This window comes from Parasteatoda tepidariorum, chromosome 2 (assembly GCF_043381705.1).
Source record: "Parasteatoda tepidariorum isolate YZ-2023 chromosome 2, CAS_Ptep_4.0, whole genome shotgun sequence".
NCBI classification, from domain to species: Eukaryota; Metazoa; Arthropoda; class Arachnida; order Araneae; family Theridiidae; genus Parasteatoda; species Parasteatoda tepidariorum.
In genome coordinates, this window is record NC_092205.1 from 28,881,143 (window position 1) to 28,899,849 (window position 18,707).

General features: G+C 30.5%; 1 protein-coding gene across 1 annotated transcript in view; it reads left to right on the forward strand.

Moving 5' to 3' along the window:
- The window catches only part of LOC107449611 (dachsous cadherin-related 1), a 132,778-nt gene that overhangs the window by 33,425 nt on the left and 80,646 nt on the right, over positions 1 to 18,707 (forward strand). The window contains exon 2 of the mRNA XM_043044027.2: positions 12,108 to 13,908. Coding sequence (XP_042899961.1) covers positions 12,181 to 13,908 — 1,728 coding nt within the window. The 5' untranslated portion in view covers positions 12,108 to 12,180. The remainder of the gene's footprint in view (positions 1 to 12,107; positions 13,909 to 18,707) is intronic.

The following is an 18,707-nucleotide window of genomic DNA, read 5'->3' on the forward strand; positions in this document are numbered from 1 at the left end:
TATATATATATATAATTGAATAGAAGAAATTTTGACTTCGTGAAGGACTTTTTGATGAAACTAACCAGCAGTTGCGTGAAAACTTCCCTCGCACAGGGTATATTTATGTCAGCACTGTAATTGGTGCGAGCGGGGTGCGGAATTCGTATCGACCAGCCTTTGTTGAGATTCGAACCCGGGTTACATCATTGGGAAGAGAGTGCTCTATCTTCTGAGATATCGCGGCTCTCTCTTTACCTATTATAAAATTTATAATCTAAAACTCTTTATGATAATGTATTATTTCATAATTTTTAAAAAAAAAAGAACTAAGAGGTTTCGCTCACTATTTGCACCCTCTTATGCATGTTTTAGTCAATGTTTTTTTAAAAATAAAAAAAGAGGGGTAATTTTGCTCGCAAGATTATTATTTTAATGTTATTCGCACATCACTTATAATTTAATTTACACGTATTAATGTTTTGTTAGTATATTAAACTTAAATGAACGATTTGTGAACTGAATTATAAAAGTAATCAACTATACTTAAAAATAAATATTTAAATTTAAGAATGTAGAATGTTTGAACAAATGAGAAGCAATTTTACTTGTTAACAGTACGTAAAGATAAATTTATATCGTATAATAGTTCAAATTGGAAGCGATTTTATTTCTCTTTCATACTTTTAAAATTTTTGATATAAATGCTAAGATTTATATCTGGCAACAAATCTTATTTATTTTTTTATATGATATATTCACTTTTTCTGCTGCTTTTGACAAACTTGTAAAATAAAAATCTCATGAGAACAGATTCAATTTTTCTTCAACGATGAATAAATAATTATTATTCAAAGAAAAAATAAATAAGTAAATAATTTAAAACAAAATAAATTTGCGAAAAAAATACCTAAAATTGCAACAACTTTTGAAAAAAATAGGGAGGCTAGAAAAAATCTCGTGTTAAGTTTATAAACGAGAATGGTCATTCCAGAACGTTAGATTTCATATGTGTATCTGCATTTCAGCGGACTGTAGATCGGCTTATAAAGTTTTTTTTTTCTTCTGTAAATTTAATAGTTGATATTTCTTGATTTAATAATCGAATCTTAAATTATTTTATGCCATCGAACTCCTTCTACATCTTTCTACACATCTTCGCAATTTTACGTTTCAAAGTTATATAGCTTTAGTGCAGTAAAACAATCAAAATGTAACGTAAAGCAAAATATAACCAGAAAAAATTCTTAAATAAGGTTCTTAAAATTGCTTTTACTTTGAAACAAATTAGAATTTTGGAAAAGCTCGTGTGAAATTCATAAATAAAAATGGCACTTGCAGCTTGTCAAATTTCGACTCTATAGTTGTATAACTACGACCTATAGAGTAGCCCGCATGTTATTTTTTAACACAAGTTTAACAGGTGTTAAGTTTAACATATTCGCTAACTAATTATTCAATGTTATTTCAAAAATCTAAATATCATAGTTTTGCTCAGCTATACAAAGTGTAAAGTTTAGTTAAGCACTCAAAATACAGGTGGCAAAAGCTTTTACGATTTTTTTTTATAATAGGAGCGATATAACCTATTATTTCGTAGCATTTGATAACGTAAAGCACTTAAGATTTTTAAATAAATAATATAATTTTTTTTTTTGCTTGTCATTAATATTAAGGAGTACGAGTTATTGTTTCTAATTCGACATTGAAAATGATAATTGAATGTCCTTTATGAAATTTGTATAAGGAATGGTGAAAATAATTGCGCGCTTAATTTGGTTTGAAATATTTGGCCAAGGGTTTTTGTTTCTAATTCGTCACTAGAAATGATAATTGAATGTAATTTTTAAAATTTGTATAAAGTAATGTGAAAATAATTGTGCGAGTAACCTGGGATAAAATATTTCGCCAAGGGTTATTGTTTCTAATTCGTCATTGGAAATGATAATTGAACGTCCTTTTTGAAATTTGTATAAACAGTGGTGAAAATAATTGCTCGCGTAACTTGGTTTAAAATATTTGGCCAAGAGTTATTGTTTCTAATTCGTCACTAGAAATGATAATTGAATGTCATTTTTAAAATTTGTATAAGGAATATGGAAATAATTGTACGAGTAACCTGGGATAAAATATTACGCCAAGGGTTATTGTTTTTAATTCGACATTGGAAATGATAATTGAATGTCATTTTTAAAATTTGTATAAGGAATATGGAAATAATTGTACGAGTAACCTGGAATAAAATATTTCGCCAAGAGTTATTGTTTCTAATTCGACATTGGAAATGATAATTGAATGTCATTTTTAAAATTTGTATAAGGAATATGGGAATAATTGTGCGAGTAACCTGGGATAAAATATTTCGCCAAGGGTTATTGTTTCTAATTCGACATTGGAAATGATAATTGAATGTCATTTTTAAAAATTTGTGTAAGGAATTGTGTGAAGGAATGTGAAAATAATTGTGCGCGTAACTTGGGTTAAAATATTTGGTATTATTCATTAGGATAAAATTTATATTACATTTTTTTTCCTGCTTTATTCGAGCTTCTTTGATTTCTTCTGACCAAAGTGGTGTTTCTATTTAAGAATTTTCGTTCGTTGATTTGTCAGTTCGGGCTTTTGTGATTATACCACTTACATGTATAGATGCCAAAATTTTATCAAAGTTATAAAATTGAAATCAGTTGAAGTTTAGCGTTAAAAGCGAATGGGCTGATTAAAAAAAAAAAAAAAAAANAAAAAAAAAAAAAAAAAAAAAAAAAAAAAAAAAAAAAAAAAAAAAAAATGTATATTTCTGTCAGTGTTCCTCTTTAAGCGTTTTTAGAAAAGCGGCCCGCCCTGCCTGTCCTTTGATCCCTATAAATGAACCCTCTTTGCTCTTTTTCTAAAAATGAGTCGCCATCCCTTGACAACACTCTTTTTATTTATATTCCATATTGAAAAAAATTGATATATTGTTTAAATAATAACTACACACTGGTAAAATAATCTGATTAGTATTATAAATAGTTACTTTTATGATTATTCTCAACTCGTTAAATTCTTTTAAGTATCTCTTTTTTCGAGGAGGGGGGGAGGATATATTTATATATTTTTAATGATTTTAAAAATATTCTTGAATAAATAAATTTCTTTTTTTAAAGAAAGAAATGCACCGTAAATGTTCATTTTCTCATAATTCTCAATGTAAATAATAGAAAAAAGTTGTTTTTCAATTAATAATTTTTCTGTTTACTTTTTTTGAAGAAAACAAATTTGCACAGAAATTGTCTTATAGCATGCTTTTTATTTTTATGAACTGCAACTTTGTTTCTTATTTCGATATGTTTAAGATGTTTCGTATTGTTTATGATGATATCTCATATTATTTATGAGTGTATTTATAATAAATACACTCATAAAATAGTATAAGAGGGTAATTTAAAAAGCATTGAGGATCAAATTCAGTTATTACATAATATTACACATTTTCATACATTTTTCAGTGTAAAGTGAGTGCCCCTTCAAAACTTTTCAGAGAGGCAGGGCCTCTTTTTATTTCCTTGGGAGAACTCTGATTTCAGGAATCATTTGTCCTGATTTGCAGCATTTATGTTTTCTGCAGTGCCTTCTTTACATTCAGCAACCATTTTAATCCACTGCTATCTAAAAGTCTTATCCATAAAATTTTCTATCTTCCTTCCAATTCATACTCCTACTTTTCTAAAGTCGGTAGAAAAACTTTCTTGTGGAATATAACATTACTTTCAATTTGTTTTTGTGGTATATATTTCACTGAGGGACGAAAAAGCTGCTTTTTCCAAGCTTGTCCTCAGCCTTACTCTGTGGTTTGCCTCAAGATCTTGCTAGCGAATGGATTGTCAAACCCAGCCGCATCGTCACTTCTATGTCACTAAAATGTTTAATTATCTCAATAATATCATAAGTAGTGACGTAGTTTTGGGGACAAAACCTCCTCCACGATTAAACATTAATTGATTAAAGAACTATATTAAGTAGTATGTAGATATGAAAAAGTTTCCATCATTCATTTTTTGTGATTCAATCGTCAAGAATATATATATATATATANTTTAAATTTCCATTTTATTTATTTTAGTCTTCAAATTTCCATTTCTTTTCTATATGAAATATATTCAGTTATATATATATATATATATATATATATATATATATCTATGTCAGAATGAGATAACCCCCTCGACGAACATACATTAAAACATCATAATAATTTAAGAATTAAGTTTGTCGAACGTGCGTTCTTTTTTTTTTCTCTCCCTTCCGGCAAAATTTAAAACTAAACATCCATTTTTGTTTGGATTATGCGTTTTTTTACGCTTTTCCCTTACTTCATCAAAAAGTTAACATGATACAAGAAAGGAACAAGGTGTGTTGCTTTTTGGCAATGGTGTTCTTGAGGATTAAGTTTCGCACCTCCAAAATAATAAATAAGAGAAAATTCAATAGTTGGAGTTATTAGTCTAATAATTAAGATTGAATCTATTGGGGAAGGTAAGGTAAATGGCCTGACTGGTATGATACAAGAAAAACAGTAAATTATTTTTTCCTTTTTTTTTTTTCCGCGAACCATTACGAAAATCTACATTTAGGAAAACCTAAATCATAATGGATTTTATCCTTCGGAACTACGCAAACAGCCTTATTCACGACTGATTTTGTTTAATGTGTGTTTTGTATGCGATTTTACTTTTTTAAACGAAAACGTTATTAGAAACCCACATTCACGAGAGTTTTATAAATGTTTGTTTATTTTTTAAATAAATCGCATTTTTCTACCTTAATATGTTTTGGAGATGGTAGCATTTCGATGATATTAAGTGTTATTCGTCAGTTCTAACTCATTTTTTATTCTATGGAAGCAAATAAACAAATAAATAAGAAGTGTACCATCAGATTAAGTCCTTCTTTCCCTACTTTTAAAAACAATTTAGAATACACCTTTTTAGCTCCCCCCCCCTTTTGTTTAACAAATAGCAATTTCGTATTCGAGGGTGAAAGTTTATATCCATTTAAGAACCCGAAATCGACGCGCTTTTAGCCACCATCATCTAGACTTTTCTTTTAACAAAATTCATATCAAACTACATTTTTCAAATAAAATTTTGTTCATCCATTTTTCTTCCCCTATTCCCAAAAATTACGTTAATTTTCTTTCAACCTAAAAAGTGTCCTGTAAAAAATGTGATGTAGTATTTGAAGTTTTACTATTCAATGTATTGTGTTATGGAATATTTTATTTAAAGTTAGCACTAAATTAAACGGTCGTATACACTTTAAAGAGAGTTGTCTGCTCATTTGCACCATTTCTGAATTGTTTTCACTTCCCGAAAACACTAATTACGTCATACTTTGGATATCATCAGACGATTACAATCGAGTACACAGGACAGCTTGAATTTGTTGTTCTCTTCCATGCTGTTATACATTTATTGAAAAAGTTCACCATTTCATTTAGTTGAGCAATAAGGACATCTGTCAATTGTATTAAATAATTTAATTTTTATTCGCTTAAGTCTGTTAAGCCTAAAAATTTAGCTTGTAGTTATACGCTTTTTTAGTTGCCCTCAGAAACTGAAAAGGGTAATTTTATTTCGAAACTTCATTTATTTAAATTTATATTGAGTAAACACCTGGTTGTTCTTCGAATTGTCTGCTATCCCATGAAATAACGCTTTTTTTGTAAGTAATATGTTGATTTCATAATTGTTGTGAGTTTATAACAGATGAGAAAAAATATGGTGCGAGGCCGAACTTGGTATTTCTCCGACGCTATCAGGCTGTACTGAATAATGCTACGGAATCATGCGCAAAACTAAAAAACTTATGCCAATGCAATTAACAAAGCTATAAAATAATTTTAATTTTTTTAAATAAATTATTATTATTTTTTGCCCTTCTAGGTTGCTTTACGCTATTTGATAAAGGAAAACATGTTTTAGTAGTTCATTAAATAAGAAATCAAACTAAAGACTATCTGTATCCAGCATCATTAGGCATGATGGTTTTCTCGAGGCCAACTCATGGTAGTCAAAAATTACCGCAATCAAGCCATTTTCTACGGAACTTATCCCACTCAAAGTGCCTTAAAAAACCTTCTAAAAAAGTACCAAATATACTAATATAATACTTTAAAGCTAAATAAGTATATTTAATCCTGCACTAATTACCATAATACCAATGCCTATTATCAAAATTAAAAAAGCCTCATTAGCATCAATGGTGATTTTTTACGTTTCTTCTAATTATTAGTGTAATTTTTCGATTAATTTTGCTCTTTAATACAAAGCCTATTTTTTATTTCAATTAGTAAATATTGCCAAAACTAATTAAGCATCATTGGCGTCAATAATAGCATGGCGAGTTTCTTACTTTTCTCTGAAACGAATTAGTACCATTTCTCCACTAACTTTTCTTTTTAGTGTGTAAGTTATTTATTTATTATTTACTTCGTTTGTACCTATTACTACGATTAATCAAGCATCATTGGCGTTGTTTGTTGCTTGTTTTGCATTATTTTATGAATAAGAATCAATTGCTTTTGACTTCTGACAGCAAGAACTTTACAACTATAATGAATAATACCATTGTCAATTTGGTTACATTAATGTAGTTAAATAATATTTTTGGGAACTCTCATTTAAAAGACAACGGTCAGTTAAGTTTAATGTCCTTGGTCCGAATTTTGAAAAAAATTATGATAGCAAAAGTTCCTATTGTCGTACATTGTTATAGTGAAAAATACAGTTAAATTAGATAATTTAAACAAGTTAAATACACTTCTTGTCTCTAATATTATTAGATAGAAACCGTGACAGTCTTGCCAATAAAAATATTTTTAAACACTTTTCGAATTTTCAAACAAAACAGGATTAGAAATTCAAACAAGAAACTGATTGACACCTCTTTTAATTATATGATGGAATTGAGAAAACGAATACACAATAATCAAAGTAAAATTTAAAAAAAAATTTATATCATTTTTAGACAACTAACATTTCACAATTTTTAGCCACCCTACTTAATAATTAAACCTCAAAGTTTTCTAAAAAACTATGATCTATCTGAATTTTTTTTTTTTTTTTTTTTTTTTTTTTTTTTTTTTTTTTTTTTAAATTTGTGATAATGCACAAAACTTGAAGGCTTATGACAGCGCAATTAAAAATATTAAAATATTATTCTTAAAAAAGCAAAAATGGGAGTATGCACTTTTTTGTTTTGAAATCATCAAATTTTTTGCTTCGGCAAAGGACTAAAAAATGGCCAAAAAACCGTGATGCTGTGAAAAGTATTTTAATTTAACTCAAAGTACATAAATTGAACTCAATAAACACAAAAAATAGGATAGATCACGCTGTCTCAATATATATATTCATAGAATAATATATATATTACATATATTCATAAAAAGTATATATTCATAGACTGTCTCAGCTAAAATAGCTTTTTACAAATAACAAAAACAAAAATCGCTTGCAAATCTTTTCTCAAAACCTGGCTAGAATCACTTATCGATAAAGTAACCTTCGACAATGGGATGCCCGTAGTGTGGGTATCTCGATCCTGATTGATTGCTGAAAGGGGGCATTTGTTTACGTTAGCAACTTTTTTCCCATTCTATTTCGAATAAGCCTAGCTCGTCAAGTATCAATTTTCTTAAGTGATACATTCTATATTCTTTCACAAAGATTTTAATTCTTTCATTATATTTTCTTTACTTAGCACAAAGACACACGCAAAGCCATGTAGAACATAAACAAACTAATTATGCATCGACGTTTGCCAGGTGCTCACAGCAAAAAACATATCAAGGTTACAATAAAATACATAAACAAATATTAAATCTAACTTAATTGAAAGACGTAGACAAGAAAGAATTATATTTTAACAAATTCCATGCGCGATATGGAGCTGTATTTAATTAAAGTCGGGTTAATTAACATTCTAACTTATGGGGAGAAACTTAGCTCGACTTTAACACGCTATTTTGATTATAAGCGATCAGATGGCGCTGACGTCATAGGTCACATGTGTGGGTATCCTTGATCGTATTCCTCTTGAAGTGCAAGTACCCAATTATTAAGGAACGTGTGAAAAGTTCTTTTGATAATCGTTTTAAATAATTTTGAACTTCAAGTCAGCAAACATCAAATAAGTACTTGCAAATGACGTCATCGTCAGTAAATCGTAGCTTATGTCGATTGAAAAGCCAATCAAATTCGACATCCAAATAAATCTGATGATTTTGATTTAAATCCCAAGGTTAAGTACAATCACTTCACTTCTTCTCGACCTGAAACTACCCAATTATGTTATCATTTAAATATTTAGAAGGAAAAAAAAAAACGTCTGCAGTTTGATTTATACTTATGGCTAGTTCTAAGCAAATAAAAGAATTCTATTTATCAAACATATCTTTCGATTGATTTATTATTGAAATTTTTGAACGATTTTTAGGATCTGGGACAAACATTGCCCCTCGCTGCCGATGTCCAAATTTCAGGATGATAGAAGAAATGGTTCTGGAGTTAGAAGAGAGACACGCGGATAAACACTTCATTTTATTACTATAGATAAGAGTCGAAAGGAGACTTTTTGAAAATTTCCTATTTTCAAATCACTGACTAATCTTTACTAGAAAATAGGCTCATTCGTCAGAAGTTCAGAGTTCATTTAAAAACATTTTCTCGTATGTTAGAGTTCTTTATTGTCACGTAATTCATTAAGGTTAAAAATTTTGAAATGTTGATATCATCTCTGTTTCGCAGTGAGTGAGGCCTCTCAAACGCTATATTTTACACCCTACTTTACGAAATCATTTACGGGTGTATTAAAATTCAATGACCTTCCAGAAAAACATTAAAACTGGCCACAAAAATCTTGGCTGACGATGGGTGGGTGTCGAGAGAAGGTTGTGCAAGAATTCTTTTTCTGTAAGAGGAAAGAAAAAAAAACTTAATTAAGAAACAACAAGTTATGAATTTTTATTAACTCTCCTTCGATGGTATATGGGTGTCGTAAGGAGGGTGGAGATTTTAAAATCTCCCAATCGATTTCTTTGAGATTTGCATGCATTTCCAATGATCATATTTCACGAAGGCTGGCTAACAAGTTGATTTAAGCAGGTGCCCATGACTTACATGAGGAATTAGTTATTAGAAATGATATATTTATGTATCATTGTGCAACCTCCACCGTTATTTTCTAATTAAGTTTAGAGATAACAATTAACAATTCAATCACGTTCTCCTAAAAGTCAAGTAAATCATTCAAACTTCTTATTTTTTTGTAGCTATTTTTTTTTCTGAAGACTATTTTTATTCGCACTACTTAATTTATGTTAATATTTAAAAAACGGGAATTAAAAAGCGGTAATCATAAATTAGCCAGTGCCTTTCACATGTTTGAAACGAAGAGACGAAATAATTATTAATTTTTATACATTTTTTTTTAAAAAAAATTGAAAATTAATTTTCAAACTCACGAAAAACTTTTCTTGTTATGATTGATTGGTAATGATTTTTCTCTCCATTAATTATCTCGACATGCGTGCATACTTTTCTCATATTATTCTTATTGATTTCCATCTTTTTATTTTACTACTGTCTTCCATAAAAAAAAAATATTGAACATAATTTTGGGAGAACTGATTTTTTTAATAGGTGTCTCTTACTTGACTGACAGTTTTTCTAGTATAAATTATCAATTGTAAATTTTGTAAAGTTTTTCGAAGGGCCGTGCTCAATGCTAACAGATGATTAATTTTATTGCAAACTTTACACTGACAGTAATTAGAGACAAATAGTACCTTTTTTAAAGAACGGAAGCACTTAAAATTTCTTGAATAACAAAAGTTCACATTTTTATCGAGAGCCTTAGTAAGCAAATAAACAAATAAAGCAAAGCACAAAACAAAGAAAGTTCTTTTTTTTTTTTTTTTTTTTTTTTAAATAATCACGCTCAACTGATTCTCCTATAAAAACAATTATTTTATCTAAACTACTGATGCTCAAAAAAGTACTTTTATTGTAAATTATAGCTTGTACAAATGCTGTATTAAAATAAATAATAGACATTTAAAAAAAGAAAAAATACATTGATTACAACCATTTGAAACATCATAAGATTTTTATAATAAACTAGGTTCATGAATCCACATGATCAATAGTCAATAATTTCTATATTTTTTTTTTTTTTTTTTGAATCATCATTTTGCTTATATTTACCATTGAAATTTTATATACAATTTTATTTTTAAAAATGCTTCAGTTATATATTCATTATAAATTCGCCAAATGTTTTTCGCACAAAGAGATTATTTAGTAATTGTGCGATGAATTAATTTTCTTAATATATTTTAAAACTTTTGCATTCACTATTCAAGATGGATATGTTGAATAAGCATAGTTTTAGATAAAAAAAAGTATTATAAAAGCACTTATTTATTGTTCAATAACTTTAAGATGGTAGAAATGTTGCGTTATAATACAATATAAGATAACTTTATAATAAAAGAAAGCTGCTTCTAGTTTAAAGCCTTTTGCTTGAAATAATTTTCAAAATTAAAAACTCAGCAATAGCAGATAATAATACTATACTGAGAAATGATGTTAAATCAATATTATAATATTATAGGTAAAAATCGTTAAATAAAAGATCGAAAAATGCATGACAGATTAAAAAATACCTTCATAACTTTTACTAATTCTATGCTGATGACAACCAAAAAGATTTTAATCGTTTTTTTCTTCTTTTTATTACGGAATTAATAAGGAATCATACTATGTGATTTTCTGGCAAATAGGAAAAGTTGTTAAACACCGCGTGCGCGTTTTCTAGCTTTTGTTATCCTCTGTGAGTTCATTTGATTTGTTGAAAAGTTTGTTATATATTAAGTTGATGATCTGTAAATTATTCGAAGGGTTCATTGATGGTATTGAAGAACACTAAAAAATAATAAGAATAGAATAGAATTTTAGATTTCCAAAAAAAAAGAAGGACAAGAGTACAGACTCTTGAATAGAACGCTTCAAAGAATACTCAATCACAGAAGAAAGTATGAACCTGCATTATATTCTATAAAAACTAAATTTTCTTTAATTGTTTTGTTTATTTATATTTATTATTATTATTATTATTAATTTGGTCTCACTGAAAATTTTTTATTCGCATATTTCAAAGTAGTTAAATCTCTTTAAAGCATTCCGTGATGGGAGTTGATATAATTATTTCAAAGTTAGTTTCTTACGTCTGGCAGGGTCGAAACTTGACATTTTTGATTTTGTTGAAATTTTCGTGTTATGTTCTTTATGTAAAACTGTTATATATATGATATTTTTTTACTTTTACTAAAAAACTTTTTCTCAAAATTTTTAAAGGTGAAAACTGACGATCCTTCAGAAGCGCACTATTTACTTTCACTTTACGTTACACTTTTTGTGAAATGAGTGACCACGGCATTAAGCATTGTCTTATGTTCAACTACTTCCAAATTACTTTTTACGATACAAATACTTTCAGCAGACCTTTGCATCTAAGGTCATTCAAAAATCTTCGGGAAAAAAAGGCTATTTTGTTAAACTTAACAGCTGGCACAAGTAGATTTTCACTGTCAAAACCTTAGAAAATAGCCTTTTTTCGAAGATTTTATTTTTGTCATAATAGTTTTATCTTAACAGTTAGTATGGGGGTAGTAGAAGGCAAAATATTGCTCAGTGTCGTGGTTCACTCATTTCATGAAAATTATTACAACAAGTAAATAGATGGAAGTTCCTGAGGATTTTCAGTTTTGCCAAACCCCCTCCCGAAACCATCAGAATTTTTTTTCTCGCAAAAATAGAAAAAGTACGTGTTTTATAGTGTTACATATAAAGCATATCCTGAAAATTTAACAAAATCTAAAATATCTAGTATACAACCTTACCTGATTTGACCGATTTTTAAAAACACTCGCTCTTTCTTATGCACGAATAAAATTTCCCAATTTGGAGAGTTTTTCCCAAATTTTAAATTATTTTGTTAAAATTTTGTACTTTTTCTTAATTTGGAAGATTTGATATTAAATTTCCTAATATTGTTGAAGTTTATGAGAAATTTTTTTTTTACAGGTCTGCCAGGAATGTGGAACAATGCAATCATTCAATACATGCAAACAATCATGAAAAGTTGTTGAAGGTGGCCATGGCATTCCTGCTTGTCTTCCTCATGGTGGTTTTGCGCTGTGGTCTGATTTCCACAGAATATTTGCAAGAGTTTGAGATTTCGGAAGGTCTCGAAGTAGGAACAACTATAGGTTTCATTGGTCATAGTCGGCCAGAGATACCACCGCCTCCTTATTTGATTGTTCCGGTGCCCGGGAGTGCTGTGGATTCTGATCTCCAGATTGACCAATCCACCGGTGAAATTAAAAGCAATAAAAATTTAGATCGTGAAGTTCGGAGCTATTATTCTTTTGTCGCTATTCCACTCAGTGGTGAGAATATTCGAGTGGAAATTAAAGTCACTGACGAGAATGACAACGCTCCCACGTTCCCTGTTCCTTTCATGAACATTGAGTTTCCCGAAAATACTCCCAGGGATATGAAAAGAACGCTTCATCCCGCCAAAGATCTAGATCTGGGTGTTTATAATACCGAAAGGTATGAGATCGTTACTGGGAATAAGAACAACGCGTTTCGTTTGTCGTCTCATCGTGGGCGGGACGAAGTTCTCTACTTGGACCTGCAAGTCAACGGATTCTTGGATAGGGAAACAACTCCATTTTACAGCCTCGTCGTGGAAGCTTATGATGGCGGGACACCGCCACTCAAAGGTTCGATGACAGTCAATATAACTATCGAAGATGTGAACGATAATCAGCCTATTTTTAACCAAAGTCGATATTTTGCCACGATCGCCGAAAATGCCACTCTAGGTACCAGTGTCCTTCGCGTGCTGGCAACCGATACAGATATAGGAGAAAATGGCCGAATAACATATTCTATCAACCGCCGGCAAAGCGATCGTGAAAATAAATTTGCTATCGATTCCAAAATGGGCATCATAACAGTGAACAAGCCTTTGGATTTTGAATCCAAAGTAGTTCACGAGCTGGTGATTGTCGCTCGAGACAACGGACAAGAATTCTTCCTGGAAACGACGGCTTTCGTGTCCATTCATGTCATTGACGTAAACGATAACCAGCCCACCATCAATCTCATTTTCCTCAGCGAGGACGCGTCCCCCAAAATATCGGAGGATGCGCGCCCGGGAGATTTTGTTGCAAGAATCAGTGTGAATGATGCCGATTCGAAAGAGGAATACGCAAACGTCAATGTTACCCTTCAGGGAGGCGAAGGATACTTTGGATTAACAACACAGGATAGCATCATTTATTTAGTGATAGTGTCCCATCCCTTGGATAGAGAAGTCAAGCCCAACTATACCATGGTTGTCACGGCAACGGATCAAGGCAATCCTCCTTTAAACACGTCTCGGACGTTTGATTTGTGTGTTACGGATACCAATGACAACGCTCCCGAATTCGATCACACCATGTATTATGCAAATGTTTTGGAAGTTGCTGATCCCGGTACCTCAGTATTCCAGTTGTCGGCGGTCGACCGGGACGAAGGCAACAATTCGGTCGTGTCTTATTCCATCAAAGACACGCCTGAAACGAATTCCCAGTGGTTCGAGATTGACAGCCGGACCGGCCTAATAACAACCCGCATCCACATTGACTGTGAGACAAATCCGACGCCGCAAATCACGGTCGTTGCCACTGATAACGGTGTACCACCCCTCTCTTCGAGTGCGACAGTCCTTGTCACCATCAGTGACGTGAACGACAATGAACCCATCTTTGATCAAAGTTTTTACAATGTGACAGTCGCTGAGGATGAAAGTATTGGATCCTGCTTCCTGAAGGTAAGATTTATACTTTCATTATTTTGGAATGTTCATTTATCATGGAATTCGTTTCACTCTCTGGCACTAAACCATCACATTTGACCCTTATCCATAAGGTCTTATTTGATGATAGTTGCAAAATTCATACCTGTTTTCTAATTTCATTAGAACACCTCTTTTTCGCTTTCTCGATCGTTTATGTCATTAAGATACCAAATTGTTGCAAATCCCGTGACTGTCAGCTCTTCGAGTCATATGGTCAATTCAAAGCATTTATTTTTCTCTATAGCTTCGAAAACTTTTCTCGTACTTGTCAACCTTTTGCCATGCTTATTTTTGTTCTAAAGTCCTTATGTTGATCTGCTTATGAGAACCTAAGTCTCTGATGCCTGTCTCTAGTATTATTTAAATGCAGTAAGATGCCACATTTCCTGACTGTGGAGGAAATGATATTTGCTTTTGGTCTTTAGTTTGACAGTTTTAAGTGCAATATACACTGATCTTTCGTGCAAACTAGAGTTACAAAAATAAAATGAAAGGACTCACACGTGGGTCACTAAAATGACCACACTCTTTACTGTCAGTTTTAGTTTCTTTTTCAATTTTTATTCATCGATTAGTAATAGTTTCAGAAGAATTCCCTTTTATTCACTTAAAACTCATTTTATATCAAAAATTTTAGTAACTTTGTTTATAATGAATTATATCTTTAGAGAGGAAAATCTTTTTCTTTTAATAAAGGTGTAAAGTTTGAGATACAGTTATTCATCATCGTGAAACCCATTTAGTTATATTCCATTTCAACGCACAATGTCATAGGACCAGCTGCTCCCAAATGGTGGTCCACATCCCAGAACCCTAGGGTTCCACGAGTTATTACTTTTTATAACCAGTGATGAGTTTCAAAAACTCTGGTAATTTATAGATCCATCCTATAATTCATAATTTATTTAATCTTTCGGTTGCCTTAAGGAAATTACTTTAAGTAAAATGCCAATGAAATAGAAATGGTATTTTTGAAAAGAAAATGTAATATTTCTATTAAAAATATATTCTTTTCGGGAACAAATTATGAAAAGAACAAGCATATATAAAATATTGCATAGTATTTCCTATCGCGCTTTTCATATCAAAATAAAATAACTAAATTCTTTAATAAAGAAATACTTTTCCTTATAACTATTTTCAACGTTTATAAGAGTTCTTTTAAATTATCCATAACCATAATTAAAACCATAAGTAATTATAACCATAAGTAAACCATAATTTGGCTTATTTTATTCGCCTTCAGGTTGCGCATCAAAAGCAAATTCATAGCTAGACTAGATATAGCACAAAGACTGCAAATTCAACTGTCGGCCATAAAAACTAATTAAAGATTAATAATGATAAGACAATGAAAAATCCCTACTTCTCTTATTAAATATTTTAAAAATGGTCTTTTCTAGATTATAATGTTCACAAACCTTAAAAAACTTTACTTAAAAAGTCGGGGTTCCTTCTAAAGAAAGTTGATTATTTAGCGTTCCATAGTCGAAGAAAATCGGGAACACTAGACTCATCAAGTGTGTATGAAAATCTGTATGCCAAATAATGCTTTTTTTAATAATTTTTTTAAAATAAATTAATAAGTTTTATTCGGTTTGTTTTTTTTCGGCCGTCAGTCAACCTTCTTGTAAAAAATATTTTATTATTCCAAAATTTCATGAAAAGTATTTTAGTTCTGGATGCTTTCTAAAAAATGACACGAACACTATGTTTCGAAAGCAATACATATGTTCGAAACACCCCCAATCGAGAGTCATGTGTACTCCAGAAAATGCCTTCTCGTAGAAACAAAATGTGCTTACAAAAATGTTTCAATTCAAGTTTTTTTTTTTCTTCTTTTTCCACGAATAAAAGTCCTCCCTAAAGTTGATAATAATTTGTTATTTGTCAGATCACTTCCAACCAATGGGAAGTCTCCCTGGGCCATAAGTGTGGAAAGCAAGAAAAATAATAATAATATTAAAGAATAAAAAAGAAGAAGAAGAAGGGGCTCGCGTCCATTAATAATATTATAATCGTTTTTCCTTGAGCAATAATTACCTCCGTCTGAGTCGTGACTCCTGCTACTGGATGATCTCGCAACAATCATCATCAACCGATTTTTCTTCTTCTTTTTTGCATAACTTTAAAATGCTACTGTTCGAAACAAATATTTTGTTTGTAGTTAAAACTTCATGGAATTTCGAATGCCCTGTGATGCTTATCTCGAATTTCTTTTTTAAAAGAGATAGTTTATTTTATTTATTTATTTTATTTTTCTTCGAATTTCTTCCGATCGATTGTATTTTTTTCGAAAAAGTCCATTCAACAAATGGTTATAACTCCTTAAGACATTTTGATTCGGTTACCAGCACTCTGTGATCATTTTGTTTCACTTCCGGTTAGATGGATAAAAGATACTTCAACTGCCGTCATCATTTTTGAAAAGTTATTTCTGCTGTATATTTGTGCGTGCCTTGGTTAACTGTGTTCTTCGCTAGCTCTTTCGCAAGGAAAATAAAAGAGCAACAGTTTTAAGCACTTGAGAAAAAGCTATAATCTTAAGCTATCAATACCATCTTGTCGCAAAGAATGTGAGCTTTAAAACGAACAAATAGCTCAAATATTTTTTGAAAAAATCATTAAAGCTTTAGAAAACGTTAATTTGGCAGGATTTCCCCATGCAAATAAAAATTATCAAAATCAATGAATAAGTATGATTTTTTAAAACATTTTTATGAACCCTGATAGTGCAGCGCTAGAGCAACTTTTTTAAATATTAAAAAGTTAGATTACAAATTCTTTTAATTTTAAGAAAACTATGGTTTTTCTTCACGGTGACGTTTAGCGCCATTTTCAAATACAGCCTAGTGGGTGATGGCTAGGAAACTGTACTTAACAGTCATGGCACAAAACCCAAAACAGCTGATATACACCCTTAGAACACATAAAACATAATTTTCCTGCTGCATTTATCACATTTACACATTTTTTTTTCTATTCACGTTATTATACACCATGGCTGATGTTTGATGTCATTATCGATGTCAAACGAACAGGCAAGTAAGGCATTTTTTCGAATAGATATATATTACAAACTGTTTAAAAAATAAAATAATAAATTTAAAAAAAATTGTGCATTGCAAAAATGACGATATAAGAGCATGATTCTACTTCTTTTTGTTGGTTTAAATTACTATAAAATGCAAAATTATTCTCTGAAAATTTCATCAAAACTCAAATTCCTGTTATGACTATCAAATAGATTGATGGTCAAATGATTGATCAATAATCGATCAGTGAATAGGCAAGTAAAGTACTTTCGTCGTACAGGTACTTTCGTCGTAAATTTAGACAATTTAAATCCAGTCAAAAGGTATTGTACAGTCCGCAAAAAAAAAAAAATATCTTGAAGAAATTCTCCAATTTAATTTTTTGAAACCACTCATTTTGGACGAAAATACTTACACACACATTTGTAAATTTTAAATGTAAATATCTATTCTCTGGTGGTTGCAGCAGACAAACCTCAATTTTGTCATTGAACATTTTGCGTGCTACCATGTAAGTTTTAATATCAACCTTTTTAAAGTTTTATATCTTAACAACTAGATATCTGTTGCACATTAATTGTTTAATACATGGGTGCACATTAAAGTTATTGTAGTCCGAAATTTTTAATCTGCAATTAAATATTTTTAAAAATCTACTTCTTATTTTAATTTGTAATTCAATAATTTTGTTTTATGCAACTTGGTAAAAATCTGACAGTAATATTTAATGTTCCTTCAAATATAAAAGAGTACTACATGAAATTTTGATAAAGTTGCGGTCCGCCATTTGATTTGTGATTTTAATTGTGGCCCCCGGCCACATGCAAGTTGGAAACCCCTGAGCTAGACTATCGTTGCCATTTTTTAGATATCACATGAAGCTTGTTGCAGATGACCTCCATGTTATTTAGTGATACAAGAAAGAAAATTTGTGTTATTTGTTTTTATTGCATTCATTAGGAAAATAATGATTATTATTCCAACAATTTAATTCTGTAGTTTCTACTTACTTGAAGAGTAATTTAAAGTAAGTTTACTCGCCTCTGTCTAGCTATTGTTTTAAGTTGTTAGAACGGATTTTATAGAACGCGTGAAATATTCTAAGCCCTTTTATCAGTAAGTGGGGCAATGTAGGACAGAGAATGTCGATATTTCCCAGTATTCCAAATCAAAATCACTGGAGGGTTGGAAACACAGTCTTTACCGTAAGCGATGGGTACAGCTTGTAATGAAATGCAAAGGAATATGATCGAAGTTTTATTTGTGATTTTTTTACCAAAATCTTATCTACCAATTTAATTTTCGATAAATTTAAAATATATTTTTATGTTTCTTAAGTTTTAAGCCCTAGAACCTAGTACCTCAGGTTGGATATAATCGATGGAAAAAAGTGAGGAAAAAGGAAGCCTTAAGGACCCGATTTTGTTCATCTTTTCACTATTAGTCAAGATACTTGGGTGTTCGTTTCAGTACAGAGAGTTCAGTTTAGTATAGGAAGCCCAGAGCTTTAAATGTGTGCAAAGGAATTTCCGCAAATCAACTATTTCACGTGAAAATGGGGTTTTTTTTAAATTTATGCCCGCAAAAAGTAATTTTACAAAACTGTAAAAGATATAATTAAACAATGCTGCAGAATAGGATTTTTAACTTATAAGGAGGGGGGTAGCAATATTTCAATTAGAAATATGCATTATAAGATAAAGATATTACCCATGACGATGGTGTATAAGTTCTTTT